Source organism: Mesitornis unicolor, unplaced genomic scaffold (genome assembly GCF_000695765.1).
Source record: "Mesitornis unicolor isolate BGI_N332 unplaced genomic scaffold, ASM69576v1 scaffold7018, whole genome shotgun sequence".
NCBI lineage: Eukaryota > Metazoa > Chordata > Aves > Mesitornithiformes > Mesitornithidae > Mesitornis > Mesitornis unicolor.
Genome location: NW_010201044.1, coordinates 4,860 through 25,854, shown reverse-complemented (window position 1 = coordinate 25,854; position 20,995 = coordinate 4,860). Strand labels below are relative to the sequence as shown.

At 38.6% G+C, this 20,995-nt stretch overlaps 1 protein-coding gene across 1 annotated transcript in view; it reads left to right on the top strand.

Annotated features, from left to right (window-relative positions):
- ZDBF2 (zinc finger, DBF-type containing 2) overlaps positions 1-9,948 on the top strand; it is a gene marked incomplete at its 3' end in the record, with an annotated part of 21,253 nt that extends 11,305 nt beyond the window's left edge. The window contains exons 7-9 of the mRNA XM_010189927.1: positions 492-1,546; positions 1,619-3,311; positions 9,862-9,948. Coding sequence (XP_010188229.1) covers positions 492-1,546; positions 1,619-3,311; positions 9,862-9,948 — 2,835 coding nt within the window. The remainder of the gene's footprint in view (positions 1-491; positions 1,547-1,618; positions 3,312-9,861) is intronic.
- Between the last annotated feature and the right edge of the window lie 11,047 nt (positions 9,949-20,995).

Below are 20,995 nucleotides of genomic sequence, written 5' to 3'. Positions count from 1 at the left end.
GGAAAGAGGCATTTATTCTTAATAGTATTTTTACACTGTGACATATAATGTTTCATTTCTCTGCAAAAGCTCAATATTAATTGGTGATAGTTTTACCAGTGAATTAACTTCTTTATAAGCTCACAACTTCAAACAAAGGAAATATCTTTACTTTTCTTCCTTTGCTGTATTTATAAAATGATTGTAATGTATGTTTAGCTGTTCTTAATGGGTGGTTGCATGAAGAGGGAAGTTGACTAGTGCCCGAATTGTTATTGTTAGCTTTGTGGAATGTTTGCCTACCCCCTCTGCTCTTTTTGAAAGTGGAATATCTCAGCTAAAGCAGCAGAGCTAGTAACTTGAGTTTATTCATTAGGTGTGATGCACTCTAGGAATTACTCTTTAAAAAAAAAACCAAAACAAACCAATAGAAAACACCAACAGTATTGTTGGAAAAATCTTAAGCATATTTACAGTATTTATATAAGGTGTTTTTTTCCTCTCCTTTTTAGACCAACCTATGATGACATGCCACTACCTGTCACTCCAGAGGCTGCTAGGATTGCTTTCCTGTCCCCAGAAGAGATGGAGAAAAAGAGGAACAGAGACAGACAGGAGATTTCCAGCAAAGACCAGGAATCCGTTGGTGAAATATGCTCTTCTTCTCCATGCCTGTCTCATGAGGGCACAAAGACAACTTCTGTAAAACGAGCATTTATTCAAAAACCAGAAAGAGGGCAGGAACATGTTATAAGAATATCCCAGCAGTCTATGGGCATTTGTAGCAATGCGAACTGGGATACCATGAAAGATGCTCAAATTGTGAATCATAGCCATGAAGGCCAGTTTACAGCGGTGAGCCCTGCACCTCAGTGTTTTGCTGTCAGTCCTTTAATCCATAGTTCTTCTGTTAATCCTAAAATGGGAAAAAATGTTAGGAATTTGTCAGCATCAAATCTGCATAGTGGATGTGATAAAACAGGAATGGAGGCATGCAGTAGTGATATGGTACTGAACCCACGCTTGAATCCTGCTCCAGCACTGGTTCACCCAAAATGCCCTTCAGTTTCTCATCAGAATCCCATGTGCAGCCGTAGCAACTCTTTATGTATTACCTCAGGTCAGTCTCTCTCAAAACGAGATGGTTTACGAACTCAGGATGAAACTTCGGTGTCTGATTTTCATCTCAGGGATACTGTGGGTATCAGCAGCTCCCTAGATCTTGGGGCATCCCCACAACTAGCAAGATGCAAAAACATGAAGACAAACAGGGGTGATGAAAGGTCAGTGGATGAAACTATTGAAGATGTTATTTTTAAGTACTGCCATGGAACTACATCTGAAGAAATTTATTTCAAAGAAGAGAATAATCCCTGCTTAACTTTTTCATCACTTCTGGACAATACTCATTTAGAGGGTTCCGAAATGAGTTTTGACTGTGATGCACCTATTCAGGAAGGAACAGACTTACCCAAGGCAGCTATAAAAGATATAGAATTCCTAAAAGAGGTCCAAATAAGTTTGCAAGATAAACACTATGGAACGCAGCTCTCTTCTGTTTTAAAAAGTGAGCCAGTAGAGAAAAGAGAAGCAGTAAAACAGGAAGTCGTAGTTCATACTGAAGAACCAGTTCTTCCAGCTCTGCCTCATGTGCCTCCTTCTTTTGTGGGAAAGACTTGGTCTCAAATAATGTATGAAGATGATATAAAAATTGAAGAACTTGTGCGTGATTTCAGGGAAGGTCGTTTTCGCTGCTACTTTGACAGTGAATCCTCTGCCAACTGTACAGGGAAGAGAATGAAGAAAAAAAAGCAGAAGGATGAAAATAAGAACAATATTGTTGAGGGTAATAGAACAGAAAATGCATCAGTTAAAGCATTGCCAGAATTTAATGATGGTTTAAGTGGTGGTTGTGATTTTGATAACCCGTCTTTAGCCTCAGATACACTATGCAACCCACAAATTCTTAAAATGCCTAGGAAAAGGACATGGCGCCTGGCTTCAAGATGCCAGGTGGTTAAAGTCAGCCATGGCACCCAAACAAGTATATTGAACTACCCTGTAGCAAAAAGAAAAATGTCTAGAAGGGAATCTGATCCAGCTGATCAGAAAGCAAGCATTGTGTGGCCAGAGAATGAAAAAACTCCAAACATGAAAACTAGACTATGTGCCCTTAAACTTCCTGAGTCCTATAGCAAGATTATGAGTCCTGTACAGCCCAAGACAGTGGTGTATGTGCTTTCATGCCCAGAGATAAAACAGTGTAAAGGTAAACCTATAGATATGCCCAAAATGAGGAAAAATCGTAACTCCACAGATAGCAAGGACTCTGTAAGGTATAAATACAAACAGTGTTCTTTTAAGTATTATGACCCACTGACAAATCGAATCCTGAAAACGCCTCCAAAGAGTACAGTTGGAGAAAAGGCCAAAAAGCCCTCCCACGTTCGACAGCTTTTCAGAAGTCTCAGCTTGGATGCAAACATGAGGAAAGTGGCTGATGCACAGAGAGAAAGCACACCATCAAAGTCACTCAGTTGTTCAGACTTCTATAGTTCATCTTCAGCCTCTCTCCTGCCAGATCCAGGTAAAGGAAATGATGCAACCTCAAGTCAAAAGGCAGATGGATCTTCAGTTTCCACAGAAAGAACAGATTGTCTGGTGTCTGGCCGCTCTGAGAACTCATTTAAACACCTGATCATTTCACCTTTGAACTCGCACCAGTCTGCAGTAGAAGGAGATGGTAGATTAACTCCATATAACCGAGTTACCAAAACTCCTCTCACCTCCATCCGGAGTGAGCTGTTAGATAGGGAGAATCCAAAGGCAATATGGAAGAGAAAAGAAAGTACTAATAAAGAACCATTTTTTTCGAGAAAGGCTGCAGGACCTCTGTCTGTCAGATGTACTGTTGGGAGGAGAGGAAACAGAGTAACTGCAGGCAAACAAACTTCCAGATCTAAAAACCAGCAAAAAGAGGGGATGAGAAGGAACCTTCGTCCTCGTGCCCAGAAATCTGCTTTCTCTATCCATAGGCGGCAGACAAGGAAAACTACGGTAGGAAAGCACCTTAAGAAAGAAAAACCTGATGCTAAAAAATTAAAGGTGAGGAGGAGACCAAAAAGGACCTTTCTGAGCTCAACAGTTGTCACAGGGATTCCTGAGAAGAGGCAGAAACTCACATCGGAATCTTTTCCCAAGAAGCCAGAGCGAGCTTCTTCCAAAGTCAGGAACTTGGAAGTAAGTGGAGATCGGGGTCACCCTAGCACTGTGAACCGCCCCTCTAGAAGGACTTCTGCTGTACCGTTACTTAGAAACTGTTGTTCTACCAGGTGAGAGCTAGCTACCAAAAGAACTTTTTTTTTTTTCTTTTCTTTCTAGCCAGCACCTGGAAGACGATTGAGGGAAAGGAAAGAGAACAAAAGGAGGTCATAGCTGAAGCAGTTGAAGCACTAGAGCTGCAGAAAGTGCAAAGGCAGTCTAATGTGAAACAAGTACAACTGTAAACTCGGCTCTTGTTCCTGAAATATGGGGGCACGATGCATTGCACTGTTCCACTGTGTAAAGCTGCAGAAGTTGTGCATTTGAGTTAAAAAGCACTTAGAATCCTATTTACTAGACTTCACGTGTACATCAAAGAAATGAGCTTGAATAGTATCATATTGTTTTTATGGTATTATCAGTGCGTAATAGTGCACTATAATAAGGTAAATTAGAAGATGTATTTATTAATTGTGCCTATTCTCATTTTTTCACATAATTCTCAAGTGCAAAAAAGGACTTGGTTGCTATGCTAGAAATTCAATGAAGATACATTAATCTGGGCTGAATTCTGTGTGTATTTTGTGTTCGTGTATATGCACACCTCCTTCGACACATAATACATACTTGCCTATGGAGTGGCATTAAAATTAATACAGTATGATACAATTCAGATCAATTCAATGCTTTCTTGAAATGAAATATAATTGTACAAGTTTTTACATTGACTTTGTTTTGTTTTGTGAAACCATGTCCAAAGCAGTTATTTTGGACGAAAAGTCACTGTGGGCTTTCATCAAGCAATAATGGACCATGCTGGTAAGGAAATGTGTCTCTCTAGGACATTGTTCAAATGGTGGTGGCTAAAATGAAATCTCAGATTTCAAAAGAAATACAGGCTTAGGCTTTTTTTTTCCCTTTTAAAATAGCTTATTGATTAAGTTTATAAGTAAATTTCACATTCCTTAGTGGGGAGATGGAAAAGTTAGAATACAAACCAATAGCAGTGAGTTGTTCTAGAATTTCAACCTTAAGTTTGAATTTCTCTGCTGTTTTTCCTTTCATTGAGTGTACTGTTGGTTACATTTTTATGTACTGTAGTTCAAACTCTAATTTTTAACATTTGGTAAAATATTTAAATAAACTTCCATCTAAATGTATTAGAGTTCAAATATCTGTTTAAACAGATATTTAAATATATGTTTAAAAACATTTAGTTGAATTAAAATTATATTCCTTAGTGATTCTATGTTCAGACACTGATGCTCTAACTGCTGTGATTTTTATGACAAAAAATATTGTACGTTTTGGTTTAGTTGGGGTTTTTTAATAGTTATTATGATGACAGCTTATTTGATGCATTTAGAAGACCTAAATCCCAGTCTTGCAGATATTTCAATGCTTTAAAATCCAAGATTAATTGTTCATTTTTATGAAGTTAAGAACATAATTAAACATCACAATCAGGGCTCTGGTTTATAAATCTGCAGTTTGGTATAGACTATAATCTATCTTACTTCTAAAGGTCTCTGTAAATTCTATAGTTGTACAATACATCTTTCAGAACACAAGAAAAACATAGACCAGACCCTGTTCTTTTTGCCGTTGAGCATAGTATCCGTGTGTTTTCCCTTGGAAAAAAGAAAATAGTTTGTTGATTAATTTTCTGAAATGTCAAGCGGCACTGGTTTGGATTGAGATAAAGGTGGACTTTGTAATGTTATATTTTTAATACACAGTATCTGGAGGAAAGATAAAAGCTGTCACCATAAACTCCTTGTTCAAAAAATACTTTGGGGGTTTTTTTAAATGTATGTGCATATTTCCAGGATAAATAAAAGATGCACACATGCTTAAGCCACCCAGAAACTAAGTTCTTCTACAAATCAAATATAGTCTGACAGACTTTTTTTTTAATTTATTTTATTTTTGAAATATTGATTTCTATGGATGAATTTTCCTATGGTTGCCAGTAGGTACAGAATCTTACGACCATATTGCAAGTCACTGGAAAGTGAAGGGTTATAATATGAGTTCTTATAGCCCTCTTAACTCATTGTGCCTGTATAATTTAATATTTTGTCTAATGTAAAACAGATTTTTTTAAAGCAAAGTTTTAAAGGAATGGTTTTTATAGAAAGGCTAATTTTTAGATAAAAGATTTTTAAATAAAGTTTGTTTTAAAGCAAAGCTTTAAATTAACTCTGTAGATAAGTCCCATTCTAATGTATTTTTATGATACAAGAATGTTTTCCTATCTCGCTGCTTCCATCTTACTTTTCACAGTATTGTACACATGAAGAGCATTAATTGTTTTCTGTGTGAATAAGGTTTGATGCACACTGTAATTTAAGATCACTAGTTCATATTTGTTTACAGCCAAAAATACTGTTCTCCATACTCATTCATTGCAAGCTTGTGTTTCTCCAGCACATAACTTTTCCTTGAAACCTTGAGTAATAAAATTATCTTGAGGACTATAGAATGACTAATCTTTTTAGCCTGTAATGTCTTTTTTTTTTGTAAATAATAGACCCCCCTGTCTGGGAGGTTTTTTTAAAAAGAAAAATATATTATATTTAAATAAAAGTGTACGTAGCTATATATTTTCCTTAAAAAAATTCCACAAAACCCCCAAGCAATAAGAAGTATAAAATGTAATAATTAAAAAAAAACCAAAACTGACTTGGGGTACAAGTCTGGAAACATTCCTGCAGTTGTCAGTGTCAAAATACGATTGACTGTAAGCTTGGATCTTATTCTGTGCTTCACTTCTGACTTTTAGAAACCTCTTCTGTGCATGCTCAATGACTACTAGGAAAAAGATAGGAGATTGTGGTATGAGAAGTAAATGTAGAAACTGCTTTGGAAAGAGAATTGATGAAGATAAGTGCAAAACATTAAAAATTGCAGAGACACTCAAAATATCATGTGCATAAAGGAGAAAAGAGAAGTTTTCTGGAGCCTTGAGGAATTAGTCAAACACTTCCCGGTTAGAGAAATGATACCGATTCTGCTGCCTTTATTGGACAGTGTGTTGTTTCATTAACAGTGTGGCTGAAACTTCGAGACATGATTGTGAAGTCTACACCAATGGAAAAATTCAGAGCTGAAATACTCTCTGCAATTGGTAGGAGGGTTGGTTGGTTTGGGCTGGGGTGGGTTTATTTTTTGGTTTTGTTTTTTTTTTTAATAGTGGGCAAAGATGTTTGTCAGTGTGTTTGCATGTCTTCATCTAGAGAGGAAATAAAAGGTAACAGGAAAAGTCATGCTCTTTGAACGTACTTTGCAGCAGTTAAATGCAGGATATTTTATAATAGTTGAGACGAATGTTATAATTTCTTCTTCTGTGCATATGTAATTTTGACCTTCTGCAAGTTCATACTTTTTTTACAGAGTTCATAATTTAAAAAGATTCTCTTCCCCTGCAAAGTACTCAGCCTTTTAAAACAATCTTACTCTGAGCAGCTTGATTTTTATTATTTACTTGTATTGTGAACTTTGAGTGATACTGTGCCAGGTGCTAACCAAGGTTTTGGGGACTAGCAAGTCCCCAAAACTTTCAATGTCTGCCACTCACACCTAGCAGGTCTTCAGTTCCTTTTCTGATAGGTTTTTTGCTTTCTAGTTATTTCTGAGTTTGCATCCAATGTTCTTATAATTGTTGTATGAAAGTGCTCCTCTCTAGAACTTGGATAAAATGAGGTGTTTAGTTGTATTTATGAGACTGTGACTCTGAAGTTGTGTTTAAGTTTCATGCTGAAATTGTGCCCAAGTGAGAATACATGTTTCTGTGGTTTTCATGTTCTTGTAATTGGTAATGTATTTTGCAATGCTTTTGCATGATGCTGTAGTTTTTTATCTGCTTCTCTGTCTCTGCTGTCTCTGGTCATTTGATACAATTTGAGTTTGTAAGAATACCGTGATATTACAAACTTGTCCAGTGCTCTTGCTGGATGTTCTTTCTTTGTATCTTCAGCTCATTTAATTTAAGATTTATTGTTTCCATGGTTTTCCTCAGTCATGCTTTGGATTTTTTTTTGTGTTGTGAAAAGCTAAGTCACAGGATGAGATACTCTGTTTGGAAGTAAATCAGTGGCAAGTAGTAGAAATGGATGGCATCCTGACCTGAAGTGCAGAGGACAAGCTGGTATCTGTGCTCCTGTGCTTGGGAGTTCGCTTCACTTCACCAAGTAGTGCAAAACAGGTGGGATGATGATTCTCAGCTCCTTTAGCTGTCTTCCTTTCTTTTTCTAGGCTAACTCTGCCTGAAAATAGAGTAATCTGAATTCATACTTCCTCTGAAATTGAACAGTGTTTCAACTGTTGATGTTTTGGGAACAAATTAGAAAAGTAAAATGTATCTCACTTGCTAATGCAATTAAAATCACAGAATTTTTGTCTTTAAAGATTTATCTGCTATGAATTACAGAATTCCTGATATTCTTCAGAAAACTTCGTAGTAGCATAGGTCTGAGCATGCCCAGAAGCAAAGGTTTTGTTCCTTGTTTGATTATGTTTTGCAGTTATGAATTTATTCATTCTTTCAGCAGAACAAATCTTGTTTTAATAAAATAAAGACTGCATTTGTGGGTCTGTGCTTTCTTTATTCTTGAGGTGGGATTTAACTTGATTAATCAACTTAATTAGCTATCATTTTGGAAAGAACATCATTGTGGAAAGAACACAGAATGCTGTGGCATAAGTTGCTACTTTGAAGAAGGCCCATCATGGTTTAAACAGCTGTTCACAGTTGTATGATATCTTCACCCAATGAAGTCTTCTGTTGACTTCAGTGAAGCTAAGATTCATCCCATCCTGCGGCAACTGAAGCAATGACATCTTAGGATGGCATTGAAAAAGCGTTGGATGTATTTTAGATGTCTGGTTGCATTTTGGCAGCAGGAAACCAAGAAGCACCAATCACATGGCAAGTTCTCTGCAGAACTTACAAACAGTTTTTTTCAGAATGTGACTTAATAAATGAGGGCAGGGGCTGGAAGTGTAATGTTAGGTAGCTTTCTACTTTATGCAAAATGAATTGGCTTCTCTAATCATAGACCAAAAAAATTCTTGTTATGATCTTAACAATGCATGCAGAAGTCTTCAAAGCTGTGTGCAAAAATACTTCTGTGAGATTTTTGTAGTAGTCTGTTTATCAGAAAACCCTGAACAGTGGAGTACCCTGTGCAGAATACCTTGTTCTTTAAAATCAGTAGTCATTTGCTGTTTGTAACAGTACCAGTAAAAACCAGCATGGGCTTTTGCAGGAGCGATGCACACAGATGTGTCAGTTTGGACCAACGAATGACTGAAAGGCATAGCCATATGTGGCTACCAGCAGATTTCTTTATACACTGAAAGGAGGTGTTAAAGTTCTGATCTAATGATGAATAATCAATCAGTTGCACAAATGATGATGGAAACACTTGTGCTTTTTGATTTAATGGCGTTAGACTCAATCTTCATACAATTAAAAAGAGACATACTGATTTCTTTTTTTTTGGTAACAGATATTTTATGGATTTCCAAAGGTGTCCAATACTTTAATTTTTTCAGTCTGTTCTAGCAAATTGTAATTTCCTGAGTTTTTGCCAACACACGGTATTTCTGATTGAATCAGGGATCAGGATAATGTTGGAGTCAAAGTCAGCATATTTTCACCTACCACAATTAGTTAATGTTCATACAGCAGTTTTTGTGGGTGTAAAGGACTCTTAAGTGTTCAATATTACCAAGAATTATCTTTTAGTCTTCTTATTTTAGATGTTAGTGTTCAATGGTTTTTGTGAAATGCATTGGTAAGCATGATATTTTTTTCTTTCTAGAGCTTGAAGGAGAACACACTAATGAAACTTTACATATTTTTATTTCCAACTTTATAAAGACTGTTAACTTTTTCCTATGCTTAGCAATTTTCTTTCTCCCTCACACTTCTCCATTTTAAAATAACTGCATTGCAGATGAATTCTTCTCCATCTTCATTTTCTCAGAGTAGGGTGTCATGACTGTCATTTGGTTGTATAATGAATATAGTTTTATGTAATTATGTAGTTATTGTCTATGCCTTTATAGACATCTCTGCCTTTTCACAGCAGCTGTAAAGGGGGAGCCAAGCATCCACACCTGTCAGTCTCTAGTCCTTGGGTCTTGCTTTATTGCCTACCACATACTTTTCAAGCTCCCTAGTGCAGCAGCCAGTGGGTCAACTCTTCTAATTTTCTTTATTTCCTTTAACTCTTCCAATTATGTTGAAAAACTAATTTTTTAAATTGCAGGAAAAAATGGGTTGAAAGTCCATTTTCAACCAATTTTTCCCCTAGGAGAGTCACAGTCTAGTGCATGTGTGGGAAAGCAACAAAAATCTGACAGTTGTATTTTGGCAAGCCTTGGTTTCCCACCGTCTCCTCTAAACTCAGAGAACCACAGTAAGGGCAGGCATCCCTGGACACTGTCTCATCGAAACCCCTGCTCAGAGCCTGGAGTAGGCTGTTCAGGGCCACATCCCATGAAATTTTGGGTATCTCTGCTCTCTGGGCAACCTGTGTCGGTGACTTACCACTCTTGCAGTTTTTATTTCTATGTTTAGATGAAGTTTTCTGTATTTCACTTTGTACTCAGTACTTCTTGTCCTTTCACCGTGCAGTGCCGAGATGAGTCTGTTTGCCCGCTGGCGGCTGGACCACTGCGCATGCTGTACATCCCCCGGTGAGCTGGCATGGTCTGCTGGGAAGAGCTGGCACTGAAATCCTCACCCAGCCGTGCCAGGGGAGGTTCTCAAGTGGGGAGATCAGCCCATCAAGGCGAAGGTGGCTGTGACAAACAGCTGTGCCAATGAGGACCAGTGCAGGCTTTGGTTTTCTTGTGGTCTACCTGGCTTCTGTGGCAAAATGAGTCCTCAACTTCCTAAGGCTTAACCCTCCATTCTTTTTATCCTACGAGAGTTAAGGGCTTTTTTTTTCCCAATGGAAGATTTTTCCTTAGTTCTTTCTTGAGTATTTCAAGTTATAGGGGTTTGCTGACTGCAAATCTGAAACTTTATAGTTGTTTGCTGCAATTGTAAATTTGTTACATGTCTATACAGTCCTTGCTTATGTTCTTTTCATGTGTTTTTTTTCTTCTTTGCTTTTAGCTCTGTTTGTTGTTTCTTGAGATCTTTTTATTGGTTTCTTTTGCTTTGTGTCCAGTATTTTGTTCTAATTGGCTTAGCATTAATTTGATTTAATATTTTACAAATGTAGTATTCATGGTAACTTGCCGTGGCTTTTTTCTTCTGGGCTTGTCTGGGCTGTGAGGTTTTTATTGTTGCTTTTGTTATCAGGTGTTGGAATGAACTGCCCAGGGAAGTGGTGGAGTCACCATCCCTGGAAGTACTTAAAAGAGGAGTAGATGAGGTGCTTAGAGACATGGTTTAATACTGGACAGGTTATGTTTGGACTTAATGATCTTAAAGGTCTTTTCCAACCAAATGATTCTATGATTCTCTCTGAATGAATCCGAGCTCCATTGTCACCAGTTTGTATGAGCCTTACTAAATTCTTGAATTACATCTGAAGAGGGGGGAAAGACTGAGCTTGCAAATCACCCAGACTCTTCTGGAAATTTTATGTAAAGTATTTAAGTTGTAGTGGGTTGTTTGGGGTGTTTTGTTTTTTTGGTTTTGTTTTGAGGTTTTTATTTGTTTGTTTATTTTGGTTGATTGGTTTTGGTGGTTTTTTTTGTTTTAACTTTTCTTGTCCAGCACTGTTTTAAAGAGCTACATTGTGCTTTTATTAGTGTCTTGACAGTCAAAATGCTCAAGCTGTAAGTGGATTTGAAAGGACTGAGTGGTGAAATTCAAGCACAAGTTGACTCTTGTTTTTAGTTTTCATTTTCATGTTTCTAACACTTAGAAGTAACGAGAGCTATCACTTATATCCCAGTCCCAGGTTTGTACTTTCAAGGAAGGAAAATTTTATTTCTAAATTATGAACTCTGATGGTATTCCTATGCTAAGGGTGGATGCTTGTGTCGGGAAAGGTTGTGGTGGTTTTTATTTTTATTTAAAATAAATGTTTAAACTTAGTGCGCTTGATGTAAGTGAAGGTCATGTAGCATCTCTGAAGTCTAGAGATCATTTTGTAAGCAGTGTATGGAAGGATACCTGCTCTTTTTCAGCCTTAACGCACAGAATATTTCTCTTGTGATTGCAATATACATGTGTCTACTACACTGAAAATTAACAAAGAAGTATTAAGTAAAGGAGCAGGAAACAATGGTTTTGATTTTTAAAAAATGTTGCATATAGCATAAAAGGTCTTTATGGCATTCACTGTGTGATATCAAGGTTTTATCCATCCATGTTTGTGCATGCACTGGGTTTATTTGTCAGCTAGAAAGTGTTTCACTGAAAGATGGGTCTGAAACAAGTTATTATGTTGAAGTAACAGATTTTGGAAAACTTGGATGTGAATCATAATTTTGCAGTTTGAATAGATAAATTTAGTAAATACAAAATAAAATTTAGAATTGCTATATCTGCTCTACTCGAGGGCAATAGGGCATCAATCCAGTAAATTAGAGCTCAAATCATCTAAGAGAAAATCAGCAAGCTTCCGTTAGTTCAAGAGGACCTATTTCTGAGCTTCAGCTGAAATCCTTATGGTTTTGTGCTATTTCAGAGCCAGAATGCTGCAGGTATAGCAGAATATTCATCTGCATGGTTGGGCTGAAATCAGCTGATGTCAATGCAAAAACCTCCAGTGACAGAGATGAGCCTGGATCAGGCCCTAAACAGGATGTGATGTGCTGTGCTATGGGGTGTTCATTCCAGTAGTCACACTTCGAGAATATTTGTGCCATTCATTCTACTTAAATTTATGAATTATTTTGCTATACAGTTGTCAATAGTGAAAAGGATTTACAACTACAGGAAACAATAATTTTCATGTGATTTTACCTGCTTTGTATCAAATCACTCAAGCAGCTTAGTTGTATTAGAGTTTCTTACCTGCTGCTTCCAATTCAAGATCTATTTGGCTTGATTTTCTTCAATGGCTTACATGCTGGATAACATAAAAGCAAAGACCGCTTCCTATCACTCTGCCTCAAGCCAAAATTCTTCCTGTGTTCTTAACTGGTGTTTTGATAGCATGTATCACAACACAGGCGGCTGCACAGCTAGGCTGCTAGTGCATGCTCCTCTCCCAGCTGCGCAGCTGCCTCAGGCAAGCTAACTATAGCTTTGTTTTTGTCAGTGTTATGTCAAAGCCATCTATTTATAAACCAAATCAGAAAATGCCTTGGAACTGTAATTTTTCTTTCAGGCATCACTTTCAGCTAGCCAGAAGCTCAGTATTCCATATTCATAGATTTTGTTATAAAATTTAACTTGCCTGAAGGAGAAAAGTAATATATCAAACAAAAGGAAAAGAACTCTGTAAAATTATTAAAATTTTGAAATATAGATATCAGTCATAAAACATTTTAAAATATTTTATACCTTTACCTGCAAGATGAAATGTGAAGGATGTGGGGGTGCACTAACCAAATAAAGAAAACACGTATTTATTTTTTAGATTTTCCAGAATCTACAATTAGTAGTTATCCTTACAATTTTTTATTAATAATAAACTGGTATTTTGCTTGTTTTAAAGGTTGGAAAAGTGAGGTAAGATGCTTAAGAGAAACATTCTAAACTTGTCCACTAGTTTTGACCTTATTCAATTTTAAACCTAGATGCACACTGACTAACTTCTAAATGTTTGAATGGCCTGGATGTTGGTTCGAGTCTTTACTAAATATTTATGAGGATCAGGCCCTAGGTAACCTGAAACAAATATCAATAAAAATGGCATTCAACATAAATGGAGATCCTTGATAATGTGATGATAATCAATCTTCCAGAATTCACTAAAGAAACACAAACCCTCCTATTCTTTCTGATTTTCAGATCACTATATTATATTGCAGAGGCCCAACTTTTCTACTGACTTTGTTGGGGCCTGGGCGAGTTGGTGGAGTTTAGATCTTGATCATATGGGCCAAACCACATTAAATTTCTGTGGAGCAATATTTTACTCTGTAAGTAGCCAGCCTTCTCTCAGTGGAGCCATCGTCTAAACATGAGAGCAGAGAGCTCAAGGAAAAATAGCCTATAATTTTCCATAGGTAGGTGATGTTAGCAGTCTACACAAATTACTTTGGAAGTGTTTATTAACTAATAGACCTCTCTCACGGATTAATCTCCAATAACTAAGCACTTCCTTTAAATATAAACAGCTCTGTGCCACTTTTAGAACACTCAGATTACTTTGTTAAATTATTAACCAGTTTTTATCATCAGTAGGAGAGTTTTTATAGAAATGAGAACAGGATCTTACTCACTGGTTATTTTTAAAATGTGCTAGTGTGAAGGCTTGTACTTGTGACAAGGTCCATGAAGCATAACAGAGTTGTTGTATGGATTTTAAAGGAATTACAGAATTTAGAGATAGGAAAAAAAAATCTTTTTAGGTGTAAAGCTCCATCCAGGTTTGGGCCTTACAGTGGATTTTATGTTCTGCTTCTAATATCAGTGGATGCTGTTCAGCAGCTCTTGGTAAGTTTTTATCATATGTCAGGATCCAGCTACTATACTATGAATATTGAAGCAAGAGGAAAGCTGGTATTTAAGGCTTAATTTACTGGCAAGCATTTTCTGCCTTGACTTGAGACATGGGATGGTAGTAGGCTACCATGTCGTCTTCTCTCTTCTCCTGCTTCTTCTACTATTTGCACTAGGGGCTGCAGGTCCTATTTTGCTTGAAGGCCTGACAGAAGGAAAGTCCACGTGTAGGGGTATAGCTGGTGGATTGGTCTGGATTAAATATTTGGAAGTCCATACTCCCAAGCTCTCCATGATTTGCCTGCAGGATACCAATGTACCTGCAACCTAGCAATTCCAAATTCTAGGCAAGTGGAATGGGGTCAGGCATGGAGAAGTCTCTCTAATGATGCCTGCCAACTTCAGAGCAGCTCAGCTTCTGGAGAGGAGAGATGCAGGCTTTTCCAGAGCTGGAGCTCTCTCCTCCTTGGTAGGCAACTGAAAACAAAACAATTTCTTTTGCTTCAGGCTGCAATGAAGCATAATGCAAGAATACATCAAAATCCACCAGAAAATTGAATTACCTTTCTGCAGAGTAAAACTTCTTTGTTGTTGTAACTGAAAATACTTTGGTGAAGGATGGTGTAACAAATGAGAGTTGATAGAGGACAGGTGTCTTCCTCCTAGGCCCTACAGCATCACTTTATCCAAATAAATTTCCAAGTCTCTGTTTTAAATCTCACACTCCTGCTCCCATTTTCCTATTCAGTCAGTTAATCACGTAAGTATTTGCTGAGCAAGTATGGATGTCATGAAGGTGATTTGTGAAATCTCTGAGAACTTGCATTATGTGGCCATTTTTTCCTACAAGTGTCAGTGTGCTCAAAGTTAAAATTTAAGATTCAGTAACATCACTGTCTGCATCTTGTTATGCTGTGGTGCATTTCTACTTCTCCTTTTTGCACTATGCAAAACCAGATTTTATTTACCATGGAAAAATACTGATTTCAGAGTTGTATATGGATATATGCTTTGTGCAGTTTATATAGCAAAATGCTCTTTGACATTGGCAAGGCATATTCAGCAGATGGCTGGGGAGAGTCTAATCCTCTCCCTCCTGGCACTAATTACTATGTGCCTTGAGCAAAGAGCCTTCTAGATATTCAGCCGCCTTTCACATTGAGGCAGAAATATCTGCTGGGGAAGGTAATGGAAAGATCCCCATGCAAATTCCTTAGGACAACTTTACTGTAACAATGGGAAAAAAAAATTAAATCTCTACTATGTCCAAACATCAATTGGAAAAGTGAGGGACTTGCTGTCACCCTAATTCAGATCCCACCAGGGAATTGTGCTGGGTGGAGGTAAGGTTTGGCAGGATAAATGGGAAGAGATTATGACTGCTTCCATCAAAACAGAATCAATTTTCAAGGGAGGCAGCAAAGGATTTCTCTGTGCCTCCTCTTGACATAGCCATCTGAGATCTGTGAAAGATGTGGTGTAAGGGTCGTTGGATGAATATTTGGCACTTCTTGTCTGTTATTTGCAGTTCCGTTGAAGTGAAAATGTAGCATCACAACAGAGGAGCCAGAAAGAGGCCAGGAAAAAAGCCGCTTGCCTGACACAGGGAAGATTGCTCAATAAAACCGGAGACACTCCACTATGAAAGCAGCCCCAGGAGCTCCCATACTTCCAAAGCTATTCAAAGAGGGGAGGCACCCCTAATGCTGACCCAAAGTCTTCATTTGCAGGTCCCTCAATTCCAGCAGCAATATGATGGGAAGCCAGAGGATGGGAAAGACAAAAGGATACAGTGCCACCTGCAGAGACCTGGCTGCCCTTACCAATTGCTATGGCCACCAAGTCCTTCTCTGCCTCTGCCCGGCCACTCAGCAGGGCAGCGAGTGTGAAAGGTGACCTGGCTTCAGCAGCAAGTCTGCTGTGGGGACTGTTGATGTCTGATCTGTCTGGCAGCAGGGAGCCAGGGAATTCAGAGAGATGTTGAGCAACACCTTCACCCAGTAGTGAGGTTTCCTCCAAAGACGTTGAAGATGGCAGTGGGGATGGAGAAAGATCTCAGTGCCTGACCCACATACCTACCTGTGAATCTGTGGTGGGAAGCCTTCTGGGCTATTGGGAGGGAGCCAGTCACCTGGGGGCCTCATGAAACAAGCACCCCTCATCTCTGCCCAAGCCTGTCCCCAGGAGGTGGATGCCACATGGTGACCCAGCCTCTGAAGAAACAGTGGTCATCTGCTCTTCCAGTCTCCTCTGGCAGTCAATCAACTGGGAGGATCTCCCAGATAAGCAGTACTGACACATACTGGCTGATACGGTGACATCAGTCAAAAAAAAATCCCAAAGGGAAGATTATTATTTACCTAATATCTGTGCTTTTTAGAAGTTAAAGTTGTTACCACCTACTATTTGCCATCTTAATACTCTAACACACCAACTGCTACAGTTTTTGTGCTGTCTCTTTTCACTTGCCACTAAAAAGTTCCACTTCTGCTCAGGGTGGTACTGGTGGAGAAGCTTTCAGGGTCCATCAGTCCTGGCCTGCATTTCTGCTGCTGAAGGCCCTGTGAAGTCCAGCACCAGAATTGCTGTGGGAGCAGCTGAGAGGCAAACAGGGCAGTCCAAGCTGCGGTAGCAAGCTGGGAAATATGCTATCTGCACACTCAGAGAGAGTTCCCCTGCTGTGTGAGCATCTTATTTCCTCAGTGACCTAGTTTTATGAATAAAAAAAGTCTTCCCTCTTCATAACTACAGCAACAGAATTTTAGTAATGTTTGGCACTATACAGAAAAGGTTACTGTGTCTTAATTTTACTAGGCTGCTTTATAACCTATAAGATCTTTATATGGAAGTTGGGAGATAGCTTGTGATCAGCTGTCAGTCCTATGTGCATGCTTCTTCTAGAAATGAGTCTGTAGGGATGACTCAGGCTTGGCAGCCCAACAAAAGATGTTCCCTCTGTAAAACAAATAGTTACATCTGAGAATGTAAGACTGTTTCTTCACTGCTCTCTTGCAGAGAGGGGGTAAAGATTGCTAGGATGATCATGAATATTTAAAATATGAGCTCTGCAGTTCAACTGCATGACAGCTTGTATAAGTCAAATAACTTTTTATACCCTGACTGATAAGCACATTAGTGCTTCCAGTACAGATTCTAGTTTTGGCTCTGCAACTCATTGCCTTTACACATATGACTGGGACCAAAATGTATTCCAGGAAACCAGCATTTAAATGTCACTTTAAACCTATTAATGTACTTACCTAAGCCTAGAGTGAAGGCTGTTACCATATGCCCACATCTGTAAGGGCTGCTCTGGCACTAGGAATTAATAAATACAAAGCATCTTTCCCTGCAGCCCACCAGCAAAGAGGAAGGCACCACATGAGCTCTGCCTAACAATTTGACACTCTAAAAGGAACCCTTAAAAAAGTAATGAAGGCAGATTGAGGGTTGTTGTGATGCTGAAGACAGGACCACAGAGAACCCAAGATCATGTGAAAAGTCTGAAAGTCCTAGTCAGTATCCACACTCGGAAACCAGGGAGAAGTTTCAAGCGTGGTACCTCCTGGGTGGTGACCGGTGCTATTTTATGCTGGTGCAAGTACTACACTGCAGTGTAAAGTGGGAAAGTCAAGTTTAAAACAATTGAGGTCAAGAGAATAGGGTGATTCTTTAACTATCATAAAAGAGGCTGACATTTTGAACTGTACTGTTGAGCAGACAACCTTCCTGAAACAGAAATAGAATTGCATAGATATAAAAACGCAAAATAATGCACAAGAGATTATAGAGCTCTGATTGTGTTGCTTTCATTCTAAGTGTGATTTTTTATTTTTACTAGTGATGGTCCATATTCATTCAGCTATTGTTATTTCCCCCATAAAGACTGCAGGTGGTATAATGGCTTGAAATGTTGCTGCATTGCTTAACAAGTTGCCAAATCAATGGACGCTTGTGGCTGTTTAGAAGCAGTTTTCTCTTTTACAAGAAAAGTCAATATATCTATAGGCAGAATGAGGCAAAAGAAACATTTTGTGCTTAGCAGGATTTCTTTGGTAAATGGAAATTTCATTGATTGTGCAACTGTGTTGGAGAGAAACATAAATTTTGGGATGGGGCTAAAATAACGTAAAAAAATATAGGCAGGAAAACATTGTGCAGTGGGAAGGGCCTTGAACTGCCTTTGGCCTGCTGAGGTCGTACTGTCCATTGTACTGTGCAGTTAATTTCTTTTGTACCTTTGGGTGTGTTCCCCTGCTGTTTAACGTTTCGGTCCAGCAAGCTCTACCAGCAGAAGTGCATTTATTTAAGAAACTGTTTTGTGCTCCAAGCTCCACATGCAGTATCAACACACAAGAACAGTAATAAAAATTAAGAATAATTCAAGTTTCTGTGACTAAATTCTTTATTTTCCAGCCCCATGATCCAACTTTTGTGTATGCATTTGTTACAGGAAGAAGATTTGGTTTGAAACCCAGGGGTGAGATTTCTTTTGAACAAGTGCCCGAGCAGTGCTTTGATTATCAGTAAACCAGTCTCTTTCAGCTACAATTAGAAGCAGCTCCTTTTCTGGAGTTGCTTGCAATAAGCAATATTTTCTACTGCAAGTTAATGCATTCCTATGATTTTCTTAATACTTACGTGACATTCTCTAATTGTGATAGTGTAGTTGGTGCAACTAAGCCTTAACTGGAGGTGTGAACTGCTTGTGGTGATGTTTGACTTCAAGCAGTAGCTGGCACATGTATGCGTACAGACAACTTTGCCATGTCACTTCAGCTCATCTGCAGCAAGAAATGGTCTAGCATTGATCTGCCTTTGGTTTCTCACAGCAACACTCTTGAGAAAGGAAGTGACCTCCTCCTTTATTTATGGGGCTTCTGGTGCCCAGATATAAAAAGCAGGATAAAGAGGATGAGAAACTGAAAGATGGATAAAGTTGGAGCATTTCTTAGCCAAAAGATATAGATGGAATTTAAGAGAGAAAAGCAAATTAGTTAATTCCCTGTAAGAAGCAGGTTTGTAAGTAATAATAGAAAAACTTATCTTTGAAGAATTAGTTTTTGAATAATAAACATGTTCTTGGTGGGGGAGATAGTATAGGAAATCTGGTGCTTTTTCAATCATGTATGCTACAAAGATACTTCATGCAGAATAAAATAATGCTGTTTTAATTTCCAAGGAATGTTAAATTTCCATAGTAACAACAAATAATAATAATGTGTGTTTAAACTTATAGTTAACTAGTGGGATAAGCAACTCCAGAAAATCACAGGGAACATATGCATACAGAGAAATAATAAGATCTTTGAAGGGTGACTAAGTGTGTGTTCATGTGGGTGAGAGGAAGAATGGAAGCAGCGGGGTAAAGGGCATAATTTCACATCTCCCAAGTATAGGTTCTTGACTTGACAATTCACATGGACTGAGGGGTGCATTGAAAGAGTGCCTTTGTACCTTTTATTTGCCTTTGTACCAAGCTGACAAAGCAGAAGACATAATCCCCTAGAGTATCTGCTGCATTATGGCACTGGCAGTTTGAGTCTAGTAAACTAGTAAAATATTATTGCGCTGTGATTCTTTCTGTGCTTTGGGAGACTGAAAATCTACTGGAGCTTCCTTACTAAGCAAGAATCTACTCAAGGAATTAACAGCAGAAACTGTCCAAAATAATGACTGAGATCTCTGCATAACTTTGATGCAATGTTACAAAACAACAACGTTGACATTAGCAGATGCTGCCTTTGGCAGATGGGTCATGAGAAACACCAAGTCTGTGACTGACCTTCTTAAAATTTGGGTATCCATAGGTCCAGACCGATTGGTGGGGAGAAGCTGAAAGAGGACTTTCTTTGATTGTAAATCAAACTTGTAAGGCTATCAGTTTAGAAGGTCTTTGGTTGGTGGTGGTGGTCGGGGAGTGATAACACACCAATCTGTGATCCGCATCCAACAATGGAAGTTATTTATGTGATAAAAAAATACATTTTTAGTAACTCAGATGTGTTGGAGTCACCCTAAGACTTTAGGGCAACATTTTGTTAATACTTTGCACTGATTTTTCTTAAAAGTTCAGACCATCTCTCTAGAGAAATGACAGTTAAATGTTTTAGGCTCTCTAGAGAAATCAGTGCCGTATCTTAGATACATCCTCAAGCAAGAATCTTTCAGGATAGTGTGTTTCATGTCTGATTCATCCCTATGCCTAATTAGGGAAGAAGCAGGGAAACTGGTCCCAGTTTGTCTATGGAGAAAAGGCAGAACACCTAATTGGATATAGCACTTTCTATTTCTTTTTTTGTCCCCTATTTCATAGAGCTGCATTTTGTGGAAACCCCAGGATTTTCCCCATCTGACTAACAGTACTGCCTTTCAACATTTTACCTATGTTTTATAGCACTGGAGGACAGCAGTGAGGGCAGCAGCATCAGCACAGGTCTCTGCTGAATGCAAGACTCTGTAGAAGTCTCTTACCTGAGCAGCAGCCTCAGCGCCTGCTAATTATTGGAGGAAAATATTTTTATTTTTTATTTTTGGGTGAACGTAAGAAAAGCAACTGTAACACCTTTAAATGTGGCAAGTCCATGCCTGGCAAACCAGCTTCCAAGCAGTAGTTGCTGTAGCTAGTAAGTTCCTTCTCTCCAGGTTTAGTAGCTCAAGTGTGCGTTGTACTGGCACGGCCATATTCCTTCCGCTTCTCAAGCTAATGCAGTCCTTGCTACTCTGGGTGTCTCTGCGCCGAAGATAACATCCTTAATGTTTTCCACTACAGGCTCATGAAAGTTTCACCCATCACTTGGGTTTAGATGCTGTAAGCATCAAGAGTCTGGTAATTTCTACCAGCAGGGGGAAGGAGCTATTAATGCTGGTGCTGGCACAAGAACAAATGGGTTTCTGTTAGGCATGAATAAATTTAAGCTAGGAAGTAGGAGGATTTACTTTGTGATTTTAACAATGAGCTTCTGGAACAGCCTTCCAGTGGTAGTAGAAGGGCAAAAACCCCAATTACTTTTAAATGCAATGTATGAAAGGAACTGTGCGATGGAATAGCCAGTGGTAGCTCGGGGCTAGACTTGGTAACTTGAGACATCCCTTGCAGCCCTTCTCTCCCCTGTGGATGTGCAAGTGGGTCAGTGAAAGAGTGATGATATCTTCCCTCCCCTTTGCAGA